This window comes from Anolis sagrei, chromosome Y (assembly GCF_037176765.1).
Source record: "Anolis sagrei isolate rAnoSag1 chromosome Y, rAnoSag1.mat, whole genome shotgun sequence".
In the NCBI taxonomy this organism is placed as follows: domain Eukaryota; kingdom Metazoa; phylum Chordata; class Lepidosauria; order Squamata; family Dactyloidae; genus Anolis; species Anolis sagrei.
In genome coordinates, this window is record NC_090035.1 from 67,201,751 (window position 1) to 67,221,619 (window position 19,869).

Below are 19,869 nucleotides of genomic sequence, written 5' to 3' on the forward strand. Positions count from 1 at the left end.
ACACAAGAGAAACTACAAGAAACACAAGAAAAAATGCGAACGTCGCAAGAAAAGTAGCAGGCCAAGTTGGAAAAAATGATTAAAGACGAAATGGGAAAGGTGAGAGAGGAAATCAAAGAGGAACTTTCAATAGTTAAAAATGAGATGGATGGAATGCAAAATGAGATTGGGATAATGAAAAAAGAAAATATAATACAGAAGAAATTTCAGGAAAAAAACAAAGAAAAGACTGGACACTCTAGAAGAGTTTTCTACTAGATTAATTAGCCAACAAGAAACAATAGAACTAAGAGAAACAGAATATCAACTAAGAGTTAGGAATATTGAGGAGGAGGAACAAGACAATGTGAGAAGCATAGTAACAGAAATAACTGCCAAAATACTGGACATACCAATAGAGGAGATGGACTCAAGTATAGACAGAGTGTACCGAGTACAAACAAATTATGCCAAAAAAATGGAACAGCAAAAGATATCGTGGTCCACCTAACAAGGAAATGCTTAAGAGACCAGATTCTAAAAAATAATGCTAAATAACCAACATTTTACAAGGGAAAAAAATTGCCATTATAAAGGAAGTGACAGCATCTATAATGAGTAAAAGGAAACCATACTATTTCTTAACTTACGAACTTAAAAAACAGCGAATAAAATTCCGGTGGGAAAGGAAAGAAGGGGTAATGGCAACTTATAAAGGAGAAAAAAGTCTGGATTACCTCTGTGGACAAAGCGAAAGCTTTTTATCAGAAAATAACAAAAGAATACGATGGTGAAAAAAAGCAACAGAAAAACGAACCAGCTTCCAGAGATGACATGGAATCGGAAGAGGAAGGTAAAGAGTCTGCGCAAGCATCCGGAGAGATAGAAAACAATTCTACAGAACTAAAACAACAAAGGACTTGATAGAATAAGATCAAAAAGATGGCGTTGATGATTGTGTCTAACAATGTGAATGGATTAAATGCACCGAATAAAAGAAAAGCAATACTTAACCAACTTAAAAGTCTAAAGTGTGATATAGTCACGATACAAGAAACACACATAGCTCAAAAACATTTCTCACACTTAGTAATAAGAAAATGGGGAAATTATTTTACTCCTCCGCCTTTGAAAAGAAGCACCAAAATTAGATCCGAGGAATTTAAAGTTTTGGCATTTGCGGATGATGTAGTATATATTATGGAAAATCCGATTGAATCTGCTCAGAAATGGATAACAAAAATAGAGAAGTTTGGGAAGCTTGCGGGCTTTAAGATAAATAGAAGTAAAACCAAAATGTTAACCAAAAACGTCAAGGCAGAAGGAAAAGACAATATCACTAAAGAAACCAGAATGGAAATGGTGAAAAAAAATCAAATACTTAGGAATATCAATTTCCTAATCTAACGCAAATTTATTTAAAGACAATTACGAAAAGGCATGGGGTAATATAAAAAAAACCTTAAAAATTGGAAATATCTTAATTTATCTTTGCTGGGGAATGTGTTACCCAAAATGATATTTTTGTTCCAAACAATCCCTATTACAAAAAACAAGTGTGTGCTTCAAAAAATGGCATAAAGATATCTCTAACTTTATCTGGGATGGTAAAAAGCCAAGGATCAAATTTAAAACATTAACAGACGCAAGGAACAGGGGAGGTCTGGCAATACCTGATTTACAATTATACTATGAAGCGTGCATCCTATCTTGGGCCAAAGCGTGGCCTCGAGCTACCCTCGAGCAAAAAAAAAAATCTGACTCTGGAAGGACATGACATCAGAAGAGGATGGCATGCCTACTTGTGGTATGGGAAAGATAAGCTAGAAAAAAGCTTTAATACCATTATGTTAGATCTTCCTTGCTAAAAGTTTGGAATAAATACAAGGGTTACATTTATACTAAAACACCTAAATGGATATCACCAACGGAGGCATTTCATAGGAGAGAAATACCCAGAGAAAAATTGCTCAGCTATAAACAACTTCTGATAAAAGACAATAATGAATGGCATCTAAAAACCATGGAAGAACTCAAGGAATTGGATGGAGAAATAGGGTGGTTCCACTACCTACAGACAAAAGATTACTTCAAGGAAGATCTCAAAGTAGGCTTCAATGACAATGATACTTGTTGGAACATAATAATGAGAAAAGAAAAAAGTGATTAAAATATTATATCAGAATCTTCTTGAATGGAACAATGAAAAAGAACTAGTAAAAGAAAACATGACCAAATGGGCAAGAGATATTGGTCGCTCCATACTGCTGGGAAAACGGGAACAGGTCTGGAAAAACAAAATAAAACTTACTAGAGCTACTACCATAATAGAGAATTGTTACAAAGTATTTTACCGATGGCACCTAACGCCAGCCAAACTGGCCAAATTCAATAGGAAATATAGCAACTTATGCTGGAAGTGTCAGAAAGAAATAGGAACATATTACCACCTATATTGGAGCTGCAAGGAGACCCAAAAGTTCTGGTTGATGATCCACAAACACATACAAAGCATAATAGAAACAACATTTGATATGAAACCAGAGTACTATTTGTTGAGTATAATAGACCTTGACTTAAAGAAGAATGAGGAAAAAAATTCTTATATCTATCAGCAGCGGCAAGAATATTAATTGCTCAAAAGTGGAAGACCAAAGAAATCCCTTCAAACGATGATTGGATAAAGGCTGTAGAATTTATGGATTTGGAAAGGCTTTCACATTTACTGGGTGATCAGAGTAAGGGGAAACAGACTAATTGGAGCCAACTCAAAGAATATTTAAAAGGGGAAAAGAAACTCAACATATAAAAAATTAATATAAAATCAATTATGAGAAGTCAAATAGAACAAAGAACAAAAAGAAGACCATAAGAAGATGTTAATAACTTAAGGACATTACCTCTGTGGACTGAACGCAAGTTACCAATGGTTTATCAACATCTTTACCACTACCCCCCCCCCTTTTTTTCTATTTTATTTTGGTTGAATGTCTTCCCTCCTTATTCCTCCCCCCCTATCCACACTTTAGTAACTTTTCTATTTTCCTACTTTCCTATTATCATCATTGTTCTCCCTCTTTCACTGTTAAAGGAAAATTCACAATAAAGATCATTTAAAAAAATTATCTCTCTTGAATTGTGGTGCCCAGAATTGGACACAATATTCCAGGTGTGGTCTAACCAAAGCGGAACAGAGGGGTAGCATTACTTCCCCAGATCGAAACACTATGCTCCTATTGATGTAGGCCCATGATGGTGAACCTATGACACGCATGTCAGCACTGACACACATGGCTATTTTTGATGACACGCGGCCGCATACAGAGAAGTACACCTTATAAGAGCCAATCTAATTCCATCTTTAAAATTGTAAAAAGCTCTAAAAATTTAACATCTGCATGTTTGAGCATTGTTCACTCCATAACTCAGCATGGAATATAAATTTTTCTTATTTAAACTATAAATATTGCAAAATTACATTTATTTTATCTCAAAGTTGACACCCCACCCAAGTTATGGTCAGATTTTTGGCAAATGTTGACACACAAAGCTCAAAAGGTTGCCCATCACTGATGTAGGCCAAAATCCCATTGGCTTTTTTGCCACCACATCACATTGATGGCTCATGTTTAACTTGTTGTTATGAGGAATATTTGGTCTTCCAGTTGTTTTGATCACCATACCCTCCAGATAAAAATTGAAACACAACTTACCTATCTGAATGTGTCTTCCCTTATGAACCTTCCAGGAATTTAAGATCACCTGGGGAGGCCTTGCTCTTGATCTCACCTGCCTTAAAGGCGTGTTGGGCGGGGACAAGGGATGGGGCCTTCTCATTGGTGGCCTCTTAGCTGTGGAACTTCCTTCCTGGGGACATTAGAACAGCCCCCTCCCTCTTGACCTTTAGGAAAAGAGTGAAAACCTGGCTCTTGGAACAAGCTTTTGGAACCTCATTGTAACCAGATAAACTCAGTATTGTGAACGAATATGGAATGGCTTAACAATGCAAATGGACATGGATTTAAACCTGGAAGTCATTGATTTTTATATTTTAAATTGTTTTTATATAAATTTTATTATGTGATTTAACCTGTTTGAAACAATGTATTTATGTGTGTTTGGCCTCTAACTGTTGCTGGTCTGTATGCCGCCCTAAGTCGCCTTCGGGCTGAAAAGGATGGGATAAAAGTGTGGTAAATAAATAAATAAATGATCTCAAATGACATCTGGGTGTGGCCAAGGCAGCAGATTTTATCAATGGCAAACAACCAAAGGGTTGTTGTATGTTTTCCGGCCTGTATGGTCATGTTCCAGAGCATTCTCTCCTGATGTTCGCCTGTATCTATGGCAGACATCCTCAGAGGTTGTGAGGTCTGTTGGAAACAAGGAAAATGAGGTTTATATATCTATGGAATGTCCAGGGTGGGAGAAAGACAACAACCAAAGCTTTGAAAAGCTGCAGCAGTTTGTTTTTGACTGAGGCTCCTGGAAAGGGCAAGATGCAAGCATTCCTCCTCTCCTCTCTCTCCTGGTGAGTTAAAGTTGAGTACAAACGCTTTTGCACTTTGAGCTTTGTCTGTAGCAAATGAAAAATACTGAAAATAAAGGAAGGGGTGGAAGAGAAAAACTGGGACCTTTAAAAAATCAGCTAAAATAAGTGAGATGAGAAATATCTAATTGGGATCATCCTTCTCAAATCAAGACAGTTGGAGGGTGGGCTGGTTGAGGTAGGATCTTGATCTTTGGCAACAGACTGAACATAACAACCGGCCCTAAAGGTCATGTATATGAAACGCAGGCAATGATGAACTAAAATGACTTTCGGAAGTGAAAATATAACAAAACAAAACAATAAAAACTACTTCTCTTTTTTTGCGGAGTGAACTTTCCATTATTTATTGTGATTAGTGTTTATGTAACATTTGTGCAGCTTTATCAAACACATCCATCAGAGCTCAGTTCCTCTGAGTGCAATGGAGTAAGTGGAGTTTTAGGACTCAGACTGATGTTTTCTGTACGGCACTAGTTTTTCTTGAGCAGCTGCCAGAGCCCAGTGCTGGTCATGGCTCTCTCTAACCCCAGCATTGTAAAATTGGTTCAGCCATGTAGGAAATCAGGCCATGCAGTCCGCAGCCAACCACTAGACATTGTGAAAGTGTTCTGCTTAATGCTACCATCAAAAGGAATTAAATGCAATTGATAGACATAAGAGGGCATTGTTCTATTTCTTTCTCATATCTGATGATGCTGTGTAGGACTGAAATATCAACTCTACAGTGTCCTTTAAGGTGAGATACAAGGTAGAATGAGCCCTGAACTTGAGCAGAAATGCAAACAGACAACAAACAATAGGTTAAGGTAAAGGTTTTCCCCTGACATTAAGTCCAGTCGTGTCCGACTCTGGGGTTTGGTGCTCATTTCCATTTCTAAGCCAAAGAGCTGGCGTTGTCCGTAGACACCTCCAAGGTCATGTGGCCGACATGACTTCAAGGAGCACCATTACCTTCTTGCCAGAGTGGTACCTACTGATCTACTCGCATTTGCATGTTTTCGAACTGCTAGGTTGGCAGAAGCAGGGGCTAACAGCGGGAGCTCACCATGCTCCCCGGATTTGAACCGGTCATCAAGTTCAGCAGCTCAGCGGTTTAACCCATTGCTCCACCGGGGGCTCCCAACAAACAATAAATTTGGCCAAAGGATGGATAAATCTGCAATTTTACATCTCTGTCTGATAAAGAGGGTGAGTCTAGCAGGGCCGTAGCCAGAAAAAAAATTCGGGAGGGGTTGAAATTTTGGGGGGGGGGGGTTGAAAATTTCACAGGGGGGGTTGAAACCTGCCTCCTATCTCACGTTGAAGCAAGTCTGGCCTCCACCAAGTCTGGCCTCCTTAATGAGAGCATTCAACACACACACCCAACTTGGTTGCTTCACTATATCAGCTATTGCTGCAAGTAATGACAGTGTGAATAAATTGTCAATATTTGCTTGAGATAGTGCTTGCAGTTCTGGAGGGACTCTTAATTTTCTCATAGACTTAGCATGGGGATTTGGTTAACCAGTTAAAATTCATGAGTAAACCAGTTTTTTTTAAAAAAAATCTGAAACATTTCGGGGGGGTTGAACCCCTACCCCCCCCCCCCCTCGCTACAGGCCTGGAGTCTAGAAGACCTTAGTGCCTCCATTTGAGAAAGAAAGAGGGGAAAACAGTTATCCAAGTCTGCCAAAGGAAATTGGAAGCTCAGAGATTTATGGGGGCAAAATTTTTTAGAAGAGTGCTTTCAGTCCAACCTATTCATAGTACTGGCCAAGGTAGATAATAGTTTATTCCAAGCATCAGTATTTTATAGAACTTCAGAGTTGCACAGACAAAGGCAGAGTACACATGAGCAGTCTCTTAATGCATACATGGTAAGCTTTATATAAGGTTTATATGGCCAGAACATAATGTTTTTAGAACATCTTGTTGATGATGATGTTTCTCAAGGTCTGGCACTATATGTATTCATGACATCAGGCTGGTGTTCCTGAGTACATAATATTGCAAATATTGTTTTTCTAGTAAAATAATTTCAGGAATTGCACAGTTTTAATACACAACTAGTTTGCTGTTGCTATATTTTCTCCCTCTTTTTAGACCTAGATTTCAGACTTCTCCAGTTCTGAGGTTCCCCTTTTTTAATTCAAAAGGGTGGTATTGTCTATGTGATGGCTCAGGAAGCAGAGGATTTCTGTAGAAATAGACAGAGTACATCATGTGGGAGGCTTGTTGTTGTTTATTCGTTCAGTCACTTCCGACTCTTCATGACCTCATGGACCAGCCCACACCAGAGCTCCCTATTGTCCGTCACCACCCCCAGCTCCTTCAGAGTCAAGGCAGATTTTTAGGATAACATCCATCCATCTTGCCCTTGGTTGGCCCCTCTTCTTTTTTCCTTCCATTTTCCCCAGCATCATTGATTTCTCTAAGCTTTTCTGTCTTCTCATTATGTGGCCAAAGTACTTCACCTTTGCCTCTATTATCTATTATGGGCCGTTCCAATGGTTATTGCACATTGTTCCAAGTCTATCTATTGTATAAGTCCTCTAAAGGCTTGGTCACAAAGCCACGTTTTCACTCTCTTGCAGAAGGTTGGGAAGGAGGGAGTTGATCTAATATCCCTGGGGAGGGAGTTCCGCAACTAAGGAGTCACCACTGAGAAGGCCCTGTCTTTTGTCTCCGCCTATTACGCCTGCAAAGGAGGCGGGATCGACAACAGGATCTCTCCAGATGATCTTAAACTCCACAGTGGTTCATAGAGGGAGGTACGTTGGACAGACAAGCTGGGCCAGAACCACTTAGGGCTTTATAGGCTAAAGCAGGCACTTTAATTGTGTTCGGTAACAGATTGGCAGCCGGTGGAGCTGACATAACGGGGGGGGGGGGGGTGTATGCTCCCTGTACAACGCTCTGGTGAGCAATTTAGCTGATGCCTGTTGGACCATTTGTAGCTTCCAAACAGTCTTCAAAGGCAGCCCCACATTGAGCGCATTGCAGTAGTCTATTCAGGATGTAACCAGAGCATGGACTACCATGGTCAAGTCTGACTTCCCACACATGGCTGAAAACTGAGAGGACTGCTGTACCTTCAGTAGTTGTGTAGAAGAGGGAATGTTGGTTAGTGCTGCTTGTAACAAAATCAGTTTGCAAGCAACATGTGCTGAAATCCCGTCTTCTACACAACTATTGTGCAGGAGCCCTCTCCAGTTTTTATTCTTCTTGTTGTTGTTTATTCATTCAGTCGCTTCCAACTCTTCGTGACCTCATGGACCAGCCCATGCCAGAACTCCCAGTTGGCCGTCACCACCCCCAGCTCCTTCAGAGTCAAGTCAGTCACTTCAAGGATACCATCCATCTTGCCCTTGGTTGCCCCCTCTTTCTTTTCCCTTCCATTTCCCCCAGCATCATTGATTTCTCTAAGCTTTTCTGTCTTCTCATTATGTGGTCAAAGTACTTCACCTTTGCCTCTATTATCATTCCCTCAATGAGCAGTTGGGCTTTATTTTGGTTGGATCTTCTTGTGGTTCAAGGCACTCTCAGAATTTTCCTACAACGACACAGTTCAAAAGCATCTATCTTCCTTCACTCAGCCTTCCTTATGGTCCAATTCTCGCATCCATAGGTTACTATGGGGAATGTTGTTGTTTATTCATTCAGTCACTTCCAATTCTTTGTGACCTCATGGACCAGCCCACGCCAGAGCTCCCTGTTGGCCGTCACCACCCTCAGCTCCTTCAGACTCAAGCCAGTCACTTCAAGGATACCATCCATCCATCTTGCCATTGGTCTGCCCCTCTTCCTTTTTCATTCCTTTATCCCAAGCATCACTGTCTTCTCTAAGCTTTCCTGTCTTCTTATGATGTGGCCAAAGTACTTCATCTTTGCCTCTAATATCCCATGGAGAATACCATTGCTTTAACTAATGTGGACCTTCATTGCATTAGTGTGATGTCTCTACTCTACTCTTCACTATTTTATCAAGACTGGTCATTGCTCTCCTCCCAAGAAGTAAACGTCTTCCGATCTCCTGGCTGCAATCTGCATCTGCAGTAATCTTTGCACCTAGAAATACTAAGTCTGTCACTGCCTCCACTTTTTCTCCCTCTATTAAGAGGCTATTTTTCTAAAAATAAAAAAAATAAAAATGGAAAGGTGCAAAACAGTACAGTAAGAAGACAATTCCCTCCCCTTTATGCTCCTAATGGGATGAGGTCCAAAGAACTAAAAGCCTTTGGCTAGATTGTCATCTTTTTCTGATAAAGTCTAAAAAGTTCCCTGTTGGCCGTCAACACATCCAGCTCCTTACCTGTAATAAACCCGCAAAGAAAGCATATTCTTGAATCCAGACTAGATATGCCTTAGTTCAGTGGTTCTCAACCTGTGGGTCCCCAGATGTTTTGGCCTTCAATTCCCAGAAATCCTACAGCTGGTAAACTGGTTAAGATTTCTGGGAGTTGTAGGCCAAAACACCTGGGGGCCCATAGGTTGAGAACCACTGCCTTAGATGATGGTGGGATCAAAGTCACCCTCCCCATCCCAGACACAGACACACATATCTAGTCTTCATTTTCCATGTCCACATTCTCTAAGGCAGTGTTTCTCAAACTCCAGGTGTTTCCTCCAGGTGTGTTGGACTTCAGCTCCCAGAAATCCCAGCCATCTTACCTGCTGTTAGGAATTGTGGGAGCAGAAGTCCAAAACATCTGGAGGAGCACAATTTGAGGAAACCCTGCTCTAAGGTATTGCAACTCCCATTCCTCACCATTAGCCATGTAATCAAGGCTGAAGGGAGCTGTAGTTCGCAACTTCTGAGCAGCAGTAGATCTAGTCTAAACTAAAGCTGAAAGAGCCTGACTAGCCCAAGGTCACCCAGTATTTTTTTATGGCTGAGCAGCCCCACTTTTAGATTTCAACCAAAACTAAAAAGTAAAGGTTTTCTCTGACATTAAGTCTAGCTGAGTCTGATTCTGGAAGGTGGTGCTCATCTCAATTTCTAAGCTGAAGAGCCAGCATTGTCCATAGCCACCTCCAAGGCCATGTGGCCAGCATGACTGCATAGAGCACCATTATCTTCCCACAGAAGTGGTACCTATCAATCTACTCACATTTGTGTGTTTTTGAAATGCTAGGTTGTCAGAAACAGGGCCTAACAGTGAGAGCTCACCCCACTACCCGAATATGAACCACCAACCTTTCGATCAGCAAGTTCAGCAGCTCAGCGGTTTAACCCACTATGCCTCCAGGAGTCATGACATGCCAGCAAAACAATGTACTTACCAAAACACAGTCATGAAATAATGGTCACAGTGCCAGGAAAACAGAATCCATTACAAAGCTGCTTTGACAGTACGGGGCAATTGCCATTGTAACTGAAGGTAAAGGTAAAGGTTTTCCCCTGATATTAAGTCTAGTGTGTCTGACTCTGGAGAGTGGTGTTCATCTCCATTTCTACACCCAAGAGCCAGCGTTGTCCGTAGACACCTCCACGGTCATGTGGCCAGCATGACTGCATGGAGCGCCTTGAACTTCCTACCGGCGCGGTACCTATTGGGCTACTCACATTTGTGTGTTTTCGAAATGCTAAATTGGCAGAAGCTGAGGCTGACAGTGGAAGCTCACTGCCACCCAGATTCAAACCTGCGACCTTTCAGTCAACAAGCTCAGAAGCTCAGTGGTTTAACCCACTGCACCACTGGGGGCTCCCATTGCAACTGAAGGCAGCATCAAACAGATAAATCTTTCATATTTGCTTGTAGTGGGAAGGGTGTTCCAAAATATGAAAAATTTAACACTTTATAATTGGCAGCACTCCAGCAAAAGGTGCCAAGCACAGCATAGAACTTTTTCTAAAACCCACACCCAGAAGTCACAAATGTGGTCTGAATGTGTCAGCTAAAAGGTTCCTAAATCACTCATCTAATCCTCTCACCCTGCAAATGTGACTCCTACTGGCGAGAAAACAGGACTTTTGTGGCTGAGTGTAACTTACTACAGCTGTTACCATTAGAGAAAACAGTTCTCCTTTTCAAGGCTGAATGCTTTACATCTGTTTCTTTAGGTAAGGAAACGGTTGGAAAATTTGGCAGAAGAGTCAGCAAGTGAAGGGTTATTTTTAGTCCTTTGTGATTGATATAAAGATGGAAACAAAATTTTAAATTATACCGAAATTGACAAAAGAGAAGCAGAAAATCATCCTGTAAACTGATTTATTATGTTTCTATTTTAGAATTATATGCAATTAGAGTAGGGGTGTACATTTGTAGGATTTGTTTTTATCGTGTCAGAAGCAACTTGAGAAACTGGAAGTTGCTTCTGGTGTGAGAGAATTGGCCATCTGCAGAGACGTTGCCTAGAGGATACTTGTGGGGGGCTTCTCTCATGTCCCTGCATGGGAAGCTGGAGCTGACAGATGGGAGCTCACTCCATTTCACGGATTCAAACCGCCGACCTTCAAGTCAGCAGTTTAGCTGGCACAAAGGTTTAACCCATTGCACCACCGCGGTTCCTATTTGTAGGATAAATTGTATAGTTAGTGATGCAGCTGTTGTTTATGGGTATGTATATAAGTATTGTTGTTTTTTTCAATTTGTGTTTTTTATCTTTAAAATGAATTTAAAATGGAGAAGAAGAAGAAAAGAAAATCGGGACATAAGAGATCAAACAATAACTGAGTGTTGGCAAGATAGCAAATGTTAATAGTGATGAAGAACACACAAGTTTGGAGAAACTGCAGCAGTTTACTTTTGTCTGAGTTTATAGGGGAGTACAAGATTCCACCCTCTGTCCTCTTTTGCCTTGATGCTAAGTGCAAGGTTTTTTTGCCTTTTGAATTTCATTTGCAGCAACTGAAATAAACTTTTGCAGGTTTTTGGGGCACAGGACCCCCATGGAAATGGGAAAAAACATAAATTAAAAATACTTTAAAAAAACTTAGTCTTTCCAACACAACTCTGTGTCTAACGTCCTCCAAAGACTGACCACAGAATAGCACTGTAAGACCTACAAATGCAAAGAAACGTGTTCTGTCTTGGACTCTGCATCTCCTCTGGAAATTGACTAGAGTTATGCTGGAGGACCTAAAGATTCCTATAGATAACATATTACTCAAAAGCACAAATAATCAAATCTGCAAAGTTTATTTATTTATCGCGTCAGGAGTGAATTGAGAATACAATTATAATGCATAAAATAAAATACAAAGTTAAACTCATAAATGTGGAAGGTTGATGATAGATAGTGATTAAAATGATAATAACGATATGCTGGTGATCAGGTCCATAGCCGAGGGGGGGGGGAAGGTTGAGGGGCTTCAGCCCCCCCCCCCCCCCTGAAATTCTCAGGGTGGTCCATGAGAAGCCCTTACTGGTACATTATTTAAACTGTTATGTTTATTCATATCATGATCTGATCACCATGCTCAATATATTCCATATGCATGGGGGCATTGGGATAATGATACAAAACGTTTGCTAGGGTAGATCCTGAGCCCCCTTCCCCGAATCAAACTCAGCCCCCCCCCCCCCCAAATCAAAATCCTGGCTATGGGCCTGCTGGTAAATATAATAACAATAGTGATAAATATGCAGGAGTGTCTAAATTCACTGCAATGAGTTTTTTAATTCTGCCTAATTGTAGCATTATTCTTTACTTCCATTTTAACTGCCGGAGCCCCCGGTGGCGCAGTGGGTTAGACCCCTGTGCCGGCAGGACTGAAGACTGACAGGTCACAGGTTCAAATCTGGGGAGAGGCGGATGAGCTCCCTCTATCAGCTCCAGCTCCTCATGCGGGGACATGAGAGAAGCCTCCCACAAGGATGATAAAAACATCAAAAATCATCTGGGCGTCCCCTGGGCAATATCCTTGCAGATGGCCAATTCTCTCATACCAGAAGCGACTTGCAGTTTCTCAAGTCGCTCCTGACATGACAAAAAAAAATTAACTGCCACAGCTGCATTCTGTGGAATGCTGTGGTTTGAAAAGATCCTAGAGTTGTGCCTTAAAGTTCTAAATATCTAGAATTTTTAGACAGTAAGTTTGAGGATTTTCCCGGTTGCAGCCATGGCAGTTTGAGTAGCATTATAGACTATAACTATGTCGCGTGAAAGGGCTGAAGAGCTTAACTTTACTCAATATGAGCTTAGTTTTATTATACTTTTGGATAGCAAACTAACTTCAAATGTGGCACCAGTGTCTTTATAGTTCCAAGTTAAGGAAATGATACAAATATTGGATTTTTTTCAAAATTTCTGGGTTTTTTAATGTTAAAAATTAATAGAGTTGACATAAGTCAATGGATACTTGAAGGCACACACACACATTAAGCAAGATAATTTATTCACAAAAGTACGCAATCTTTCCCATGAATAGTCACTATTTCCAAGTTGTTACTGCTATTACTTATCTGCATTAGAGTTGTGTGCAGAATTTGTTTCTCCCATTTCCTTCATTTCTTTCGGTATTTTGGGAGTACAGAACAGGAAGGCCTCTCCTGGTACGAAAATTAGCTTGACATGAGAGGAAGCAAGTGCCGGCTCCTGGCCAGCTTTTCGGCATCACAGTTAAATCTTGCATATTAATTGTCCATCAAACAAAAAGTAAATTCTCGTTCCTGCAAAACTCCTCTTCCTCCTGGATATTGCTCTTCCTTACCTGGAACTGGGAAGCCTTCTTAAAATGCCGTGGAGAGTGCATGGCTGGCTGGTTTGAGGTAGCCTGAGAGAGAAAACACGTGTGCCTGCAGCTGAGCATTTCCCAGAACTTGCCTCTTGGAAAGTGTGTGGCGTGCAAGCCCAGAAAGGTCTCTTACTCTAGTGCAGGGATCCTCAAACTAAGGCCGGGGAGCGGGATATGGCTCTCCAAGGTCATTTACACGGCCCTCACTCAGGGTCAACCTAAGTCTGAAATGACTTGATAGCACACAACAACAACAACAATCCGATTTCATCAGCCAAAAGCAGGTCCACACTTCCCTTTGAAATACTAATAAGTTGATAGTTATTAAAATTGTTTCTCATTTTAATTATTGTATTGTTTAAAAGTGTTTTTTGCACTACAAATAAGATATGTGCAATGTGCATAAGAATTCATTCATTTTTTTCAAATTATCATCCGGCCCTCCAACAGTTTGAGGGACTGTGACCTGGCCCTCTGTTTAAAAGGTTTGAGGACCCCTGCTCTAGAGGAAGTGCTTGGCTGTAGGCACTGGCAGGCACAAGTGCTTTCTGGGCCTTGGAAAGAGAATGTGTGTGTGGCATGCAGGCCCAAAACACACACACACCTGCCAGTGCCTGCAGCCAAGTGTCTCCTCTAGAGTATAAACAGCAGGTAAGAAGAAGCCCTCTTAAAGCATGTGCCGGGAAGGGGAGCCTGGGTGGGAAGCCCCCCCCCCCCAATAATGAACCGATAGAAAACGGACCTTTTAGCACCCCAGAATAAAAACAGATATCTGCCCTCCCGGTTTCGGGAGGCTCCCAAAAAACAGATTGGGGTCCCCACCGAAAAGCCGTGGCATGAAACAGGTCAAGCTTTACCCCGAATGCACAACCCTAATCTGCATTTCTTCTGTTCTAAGATTTGCCACATCCACTAGCATTCTGGGGTCTTCTGTGAAAGCTTTCTTAAGCAGAACTACAATAGACATCTTGAAGACTTGTTGGAATTTCTCTCCAACAAAGAGATAGAGAACAGGAGTGAAACAGATATTAAGGCAGATTCCAATGTGAAAAGTTATCCGCAGATGTTCTTGAGTCTCTTCTAGTGGTGTCAGACGGAAACACATATAGAGGTAGAAGGGAACCCTGAAGATGAAGAAAGATGCCACAGCAACCCCGAGCACCTTGAAGGGCTTCCCTGTCCTCGCCAACCTTTTCTTCTTCATTTCCCAACCCACTGAACAATAGCAGAACATGATGATAAAGAAAGGAAGCCAGAAGTTCAGTGAGAACCGAATCACAATGAAAACCAGTTCCATTTTCTTTCCATCCCACTTTTCATAGACTGTATAATTAATTTTGCATGTGCTCCGATCTTTGTCTGCCTCTTGAGTCTCAGAGAAAGCCAAGTAAGGGGCACTTATACACACAGAAAGAAGCCAGACCCCTGTGATCAGTTTCCATGCCCGAGGTATTGTACGATTGTGTTGGGACCAGACAGGATGGCAGATGAGAAGGTAGCGGTCCAGGCTGATGGTGGTGAGTAGGAAGACTGTAGAGACCATCCCCAGAGTAAGAAAGAAGAAAACAAGCTTGCACACGACATCCTTAAAGACCCAATGGAGATTGAGGACATTGTAGATGCCAAAGAATGGCAGAGTGCAACAGGCAATCAAATAGGAGAGAGTCAGATGGAGGAACCAGAGTGTGTTTAGAGTTCTCGTCATCTTCCTCCACAGCAACCAGAAAATGGTCCCATTCATACCCATCCCCAACAGAAAAGATACTAAGACAAAGGAGCCAAGGGCTATGTTAATGGAAGCTTCTGAGTTGTAGCTGGTGTTCATTTCCTTGACTGAGATATATTTCATGGGTTTTGTCTTGTCCATTTGTCCACAAGGGCCTGGAAGAGGGCCAGAATCTGCCGAAAAGAAAGATGTGTAAGAAGAGAAAAGAACAAATCAATTGAGAATTGTTGGGTAGTTATGACAATGGGGAAAGCAAAGGATTCTTGGAACAGAAGAAAACCATACCATATAAACACTTTGAAAACAAGTACTGTATATACTTGAAGATAAACCAAGTTTTTAAGACCTTTTATGGACTGAAATAGCCTCCTTCAGCTTATAATGGGACCAAGCTGGATGGCGGAGTCTGGAGCCTATTCCTTGCAATATATGATATATTTCTCCCTCATTTTCCCCTCCCTAAATAGTGTGTTTCCTTTTCTTCTGCTCTGCTTCTCCTCCCATGCTGGAATGTTTTGAAAAGAGAAAGGAGAGGGAGAGAAGCCCTTGCAAGTTAGGAATATCCATCCATTAATCTTATAAAAGTATTTTCCTTTGAAATAGTTGTTAATCTCTCCTACAGATATATAGGCATTTTCCCCTGCAAGCCTTTGCAATGCCTATGTACCTATATATCTGTGTTTATCTATATTCATTAATTTTATATATGATTTTTCACTCATATGTTTGCAGATCTTTGCAAATCCTATATACATATAGATATCTATTGATTCCATGTACCTGTATAACTGTATACATTATTTTTATATATGAATTTTCTCTTCACATGTTTGAAAGTCTCTGCAAATCCTATATAGACATGGATAAATATATAGAGGCACCTATATACCTGTATATGTCTTTGCAAATTCTATATTAATATAATTATCTATATATTGAGAGACATCTAGATAGATATATGTGAGTATAGATATATAGGGCTTGCAAATATCACTGGGGGAAAATGCACACACAAATATATATAAACATATCTAGATAGATATGAATATAGATATATAGGGCATGCAAATATTGCAGCGGAAATACACACACAGAGATGTCTAGATAGATATAAACATAGATATATAGGGCTTGCAAATATTGCAAGAGGGAAATGCACATATGGAGAGAGGGGATTTGCAAGTGTTTCAGAGGGAAAGCATATGTGAAATTAGCATATATAATTATAGATCTATATCTAGCTCTGCATTGTTTATATAGGCATTTAATGTTTGCCTGTTAGTATGTTGGAAACCGGCCTGAGTCCCCATGGGGAAACAGGGCAGGAAACAAATCAAGTTGTTGTTGTTGTTGTTAAGTTATTGTTGTTGTTGTTATTAAGTTATTGTTGATAACATTGTTTTTGTACTTTTTCACTCAAAGAGCTAGTTTACTGTTTTTCTTTGAAATACAGTAAATATTTAGAAACATTTAACCTACTGAAGTCTCAATTACTGTAATTTTATTTATATCTATTTTTATTTTGAAATCTACCAGTAGCTTCTGCATTTCCCACCCTCGGCTTATCCTTGAGTCAATAAGTTTTCCCGGTTTTTTTGTGGTAAAATTAGCTACCTCGGCTTATATTCGGGTTGGCTTATACTCGAGTATATGTGGTAAGCAAAATTGTGGCAGTTATAAAATACTATCCTTCCAATTCTCTCTCATGATCATCAAGGTTGACATGGACTGATAGGAATTGTAGTCCAAGTGCATCTGAAGCACCCCTGCACTTTACCACTGTTCCCTGCCCAATAAATATAGTGTTCTAATCGACATTACCTTTCTAGCCCTAACTATCATCTGGCCCCTGCATTTTTCTATCTGCCTTGTCCTTGCAACAACAACTTTATAGCACGGTTTTGTCATTTGGGAGTTGTAGTTGCTAGAAGTTATAGTTAACCTACCATCAAAGAGAATTATGAACTCCACCAATAAAGGAATTGAACCAAATTTGGCACACAGAACTCCCATGACCAACAGAAAATACTGGAAGGGTTTGGTGTGCATTGACCTTGAATTTTAGAGTTGTAGTTCACCTACATTCATAGAACACTGTGGACTCAAACAATGATGGATCTGAACCAAACTTGGCATGGATATTCAATATACCCAAAAGTGAATGCTGGTGGAGTTTGGGTAAAATAGGCTTTGACATTTGGGAGTTGTAGTTGCTGGAATGTATAGTTCACCTACAATCAAAGAGCATTCTGAATTCCACCAATGATAGCATTGAGCCAAACTTCCCACACATAGAACCTCCATGACCAACAGAAAACACTGTGTTTTCTGATTATCTTTGGCAACCCCTCTGATACCCTCTTGTGACCACCCACCAGGTTGAAAAACGCTGCTCTATATATTTAATTTTGGGCTGGGAGTTCACTCTTTCAGTCAGTTTCCAAGCCAATATACATATATGTTTCGCAATCAGTTTGGATGTCCACAAATACATCAGAAGGATAAGCGTCAACTGCTGTTTTTTTGTTTTGTTAACTATTTTATGTACGTATAGTCTCATCATCTTAAACGTTGTCACATGTAATATGTCATATTCCATGCTGTAATTCTGATGCCACAATCCCATCTTTTCCTTTCTGAAGTTCTTACTTTCTAGAGCTAGGACAGGAAACTAAGGGCCCTTCCAGATATGCCCTATATCCCAGGATCTGACCCCAGATTTTCTGCTTTAAAGTGGATTATATAAGTCCACACTGCCAGATAATCTGGGATAAACAGAAAACCTGGGATCACATCTTGGGATTTAGGGCCTGTCTGGAAGGGCCCTAAGAGAAATGAATGGCTTTCCCAACATATCCCTTCTTCTATTATCCCCTAATATAGCAACTTACTTGACGATTTGGATCTGTTGGTCTTTAAATGGTTGCCATCAGAACTTCCAGGGCTGAAGAGACTAAGAACCGAGAGCACAGGGTATTTCAGCAAGAAATGAACAAATAGTGTCTATCTCGTGACAATTATTCTTCTGAACAGCTTATCTAATATCTAAAAACATCAGTTTCTTAAACTCATTTCCTAAAAGCAGTCTTTCAGAGAATGGTTGCATAACGTGTACTTCCTGAGGACTTGTAAAGCTTGTGTCCCTTGTGAATTTTAAATTTATATTCTATTGGTATCATGTTTTAATCTTTGTACTATATAATTTGGTAGCTGTGTTTTTCCCTGCCTTGAGCTAAACAGTATAATTTCTCCAGTGGTGAAGGGTGTAGACATCCTGGTATAATGTGACATGTCTCATTAAGAGCCTTCTCTTGGGTATCAACTTCCTCCCAGTAGACTCAAATCAAGGAAAAGCTTCATGAGAACCACCACTCCTCTTAACGTTCCCCCAGCAACATCAAAAGTATCCCTCTGGACAGTTAAACCAGGAAATTCCAACTAGATACCCCCCCCCCCCCAAGGGTATGCCTCCAGAAGCAAACCAAGAACAGGCCACTTGGAAGTCTCTGAAATGACTCAGAAGTGGAGTTGGCAGATGAAAAGACAACCTAGCTAAACCTAGAAGTGGTTCTCAACCTTCCTAATGCCGCAACCCCTTAATACAGTTCCTCATATGGTGGTGACCCCCAACCATAACATTATTTTCTTTACTACTTCATAACTGTAATTTTGCTACTGTTATGAATCATAATGTAAATATCTGATATGCCAGATGTATTTTCATTCACTGGACCAAATGCCCAAATTGCCCAAATTTGAATACTGGTGGTGTTCTAAGGCTCACCTTTATTGGCTAAATTACCTTACCAAAATTGGGGTGCACATTAGATTCGTATCATACAGTAATCTTAGTGCTGAGCTAAAGCAAAAGAGGAAGGTGCTTCAGGAGGTGCACCTGGAGCTCCTCTTTCAGGGACGTAATCTATAACACTGATCTACAAATTTTCAGTTTTTCTCAGTTACGGAAACGAAATGTGCCATTTCTTAATAAATTTAACATGCTGAATTCAAATATAATAATTAAATGTGTTAATTAGCTCTGGTTTTTATGCAACAGCTATTTCAATTTTCTCCACAATAGGTAATTCGTTAATATTATGATAATGCGCCTAACCTTACTGCATGTATATAAACCGTGAATATTTACTAAATTTTAGTCAAATTATATTGCCAATAGTTTATACATGAGAAATATTTATTTAATTAGTCTATTGTTTATGTTTGTGCAGCAAGAAAGTATATTAGTAGGCCTAATGCAGTTGAAAAGTCTGAAAGTTTAAATGTTGCTTTAATCGTGACTTTAGTTTATATCCTGTTTGCTTCTCTTGACTTTTCTTTTGTATTCAAGGAAAGGATTGTCTCTTACAATGCTCCAGCAGTAGTCTGACAGCATTGACGGAGTCCATTTGCCTTGATATCTTTTTTCCATGGTGCTTTATTTACACACGTGCGAGGCATAACTACAGTAAAAAGAACAATGTAAAATGATGTTTAATGATACTGTCTTCAACTGACTGACCCTCACCGTTCAAAAGTCTGGCTTTATATAGGGCTTTCTGGCTTTTGCACACGGCACTAATACTGCGTCATCAAACTTTCTAGAGTATTCTAGAATCTTCCATAGTGTAAGTCGCAACATGCATTTTTTTCAACCATACGGGATCACGTGATTGCTTATATCATAAAAACTAGAGCCAATGTACATTTTTAAATGTCATTTTCGTTTTCAGCACCCCAAAATCATAAAAGAACAACTATTTTCAGGCCCGAAACTTTTTTTCCATTGAACAGTGTAATTAAATGGCCAGGGCTCAATGCTATGCAATCCTAGGATTTGTAGTTAGCAGCTGTTGACTATCTTAGGAAAATGAAAACATAATGGTGCTTTTTGTTCAGAAATTGAATAAAATTTCATTCTGTTTATGGAGAAGGAGATTGGGATTATTCCCCATC

At 40.1% G+C, this 19,869-nt stretch overlaps 1 protein-coding gene across 1 annotated transcript; it reads right to left on the minus strand.

Moving 5' to 3' along the window:
* Positions 1-13,979: 13,979 nt before the first annotated feature.
* On the minus strand, positions 13,980-15,083 carry LOC132781700 (probable G-protein coupled receptor 33). The gene has a single exon (XM_060786101.2). The coding sequence runs from the start codon at positions 15,055-15,057 to the stop codon at positions 14,044-14,046; it is 1,014 nt and encodes a 337-aa protein (XP_060642084.2). The 5' UTR covers positions 15,058-15,083; the 3' UTR covers positions 13,980-14,043.
* Positions 15,084-19,869: the final 4,786 nt, after the last annotated feature.

Coding starts and splice junctions, on each gene's coding strand:
- LOC132781700 (XM_060786101.2), bottom strand. CDS start 15,057: ATGGACAAGACAAAACCCATGAAATATATCTCAGTCAAGGAAATGAAC.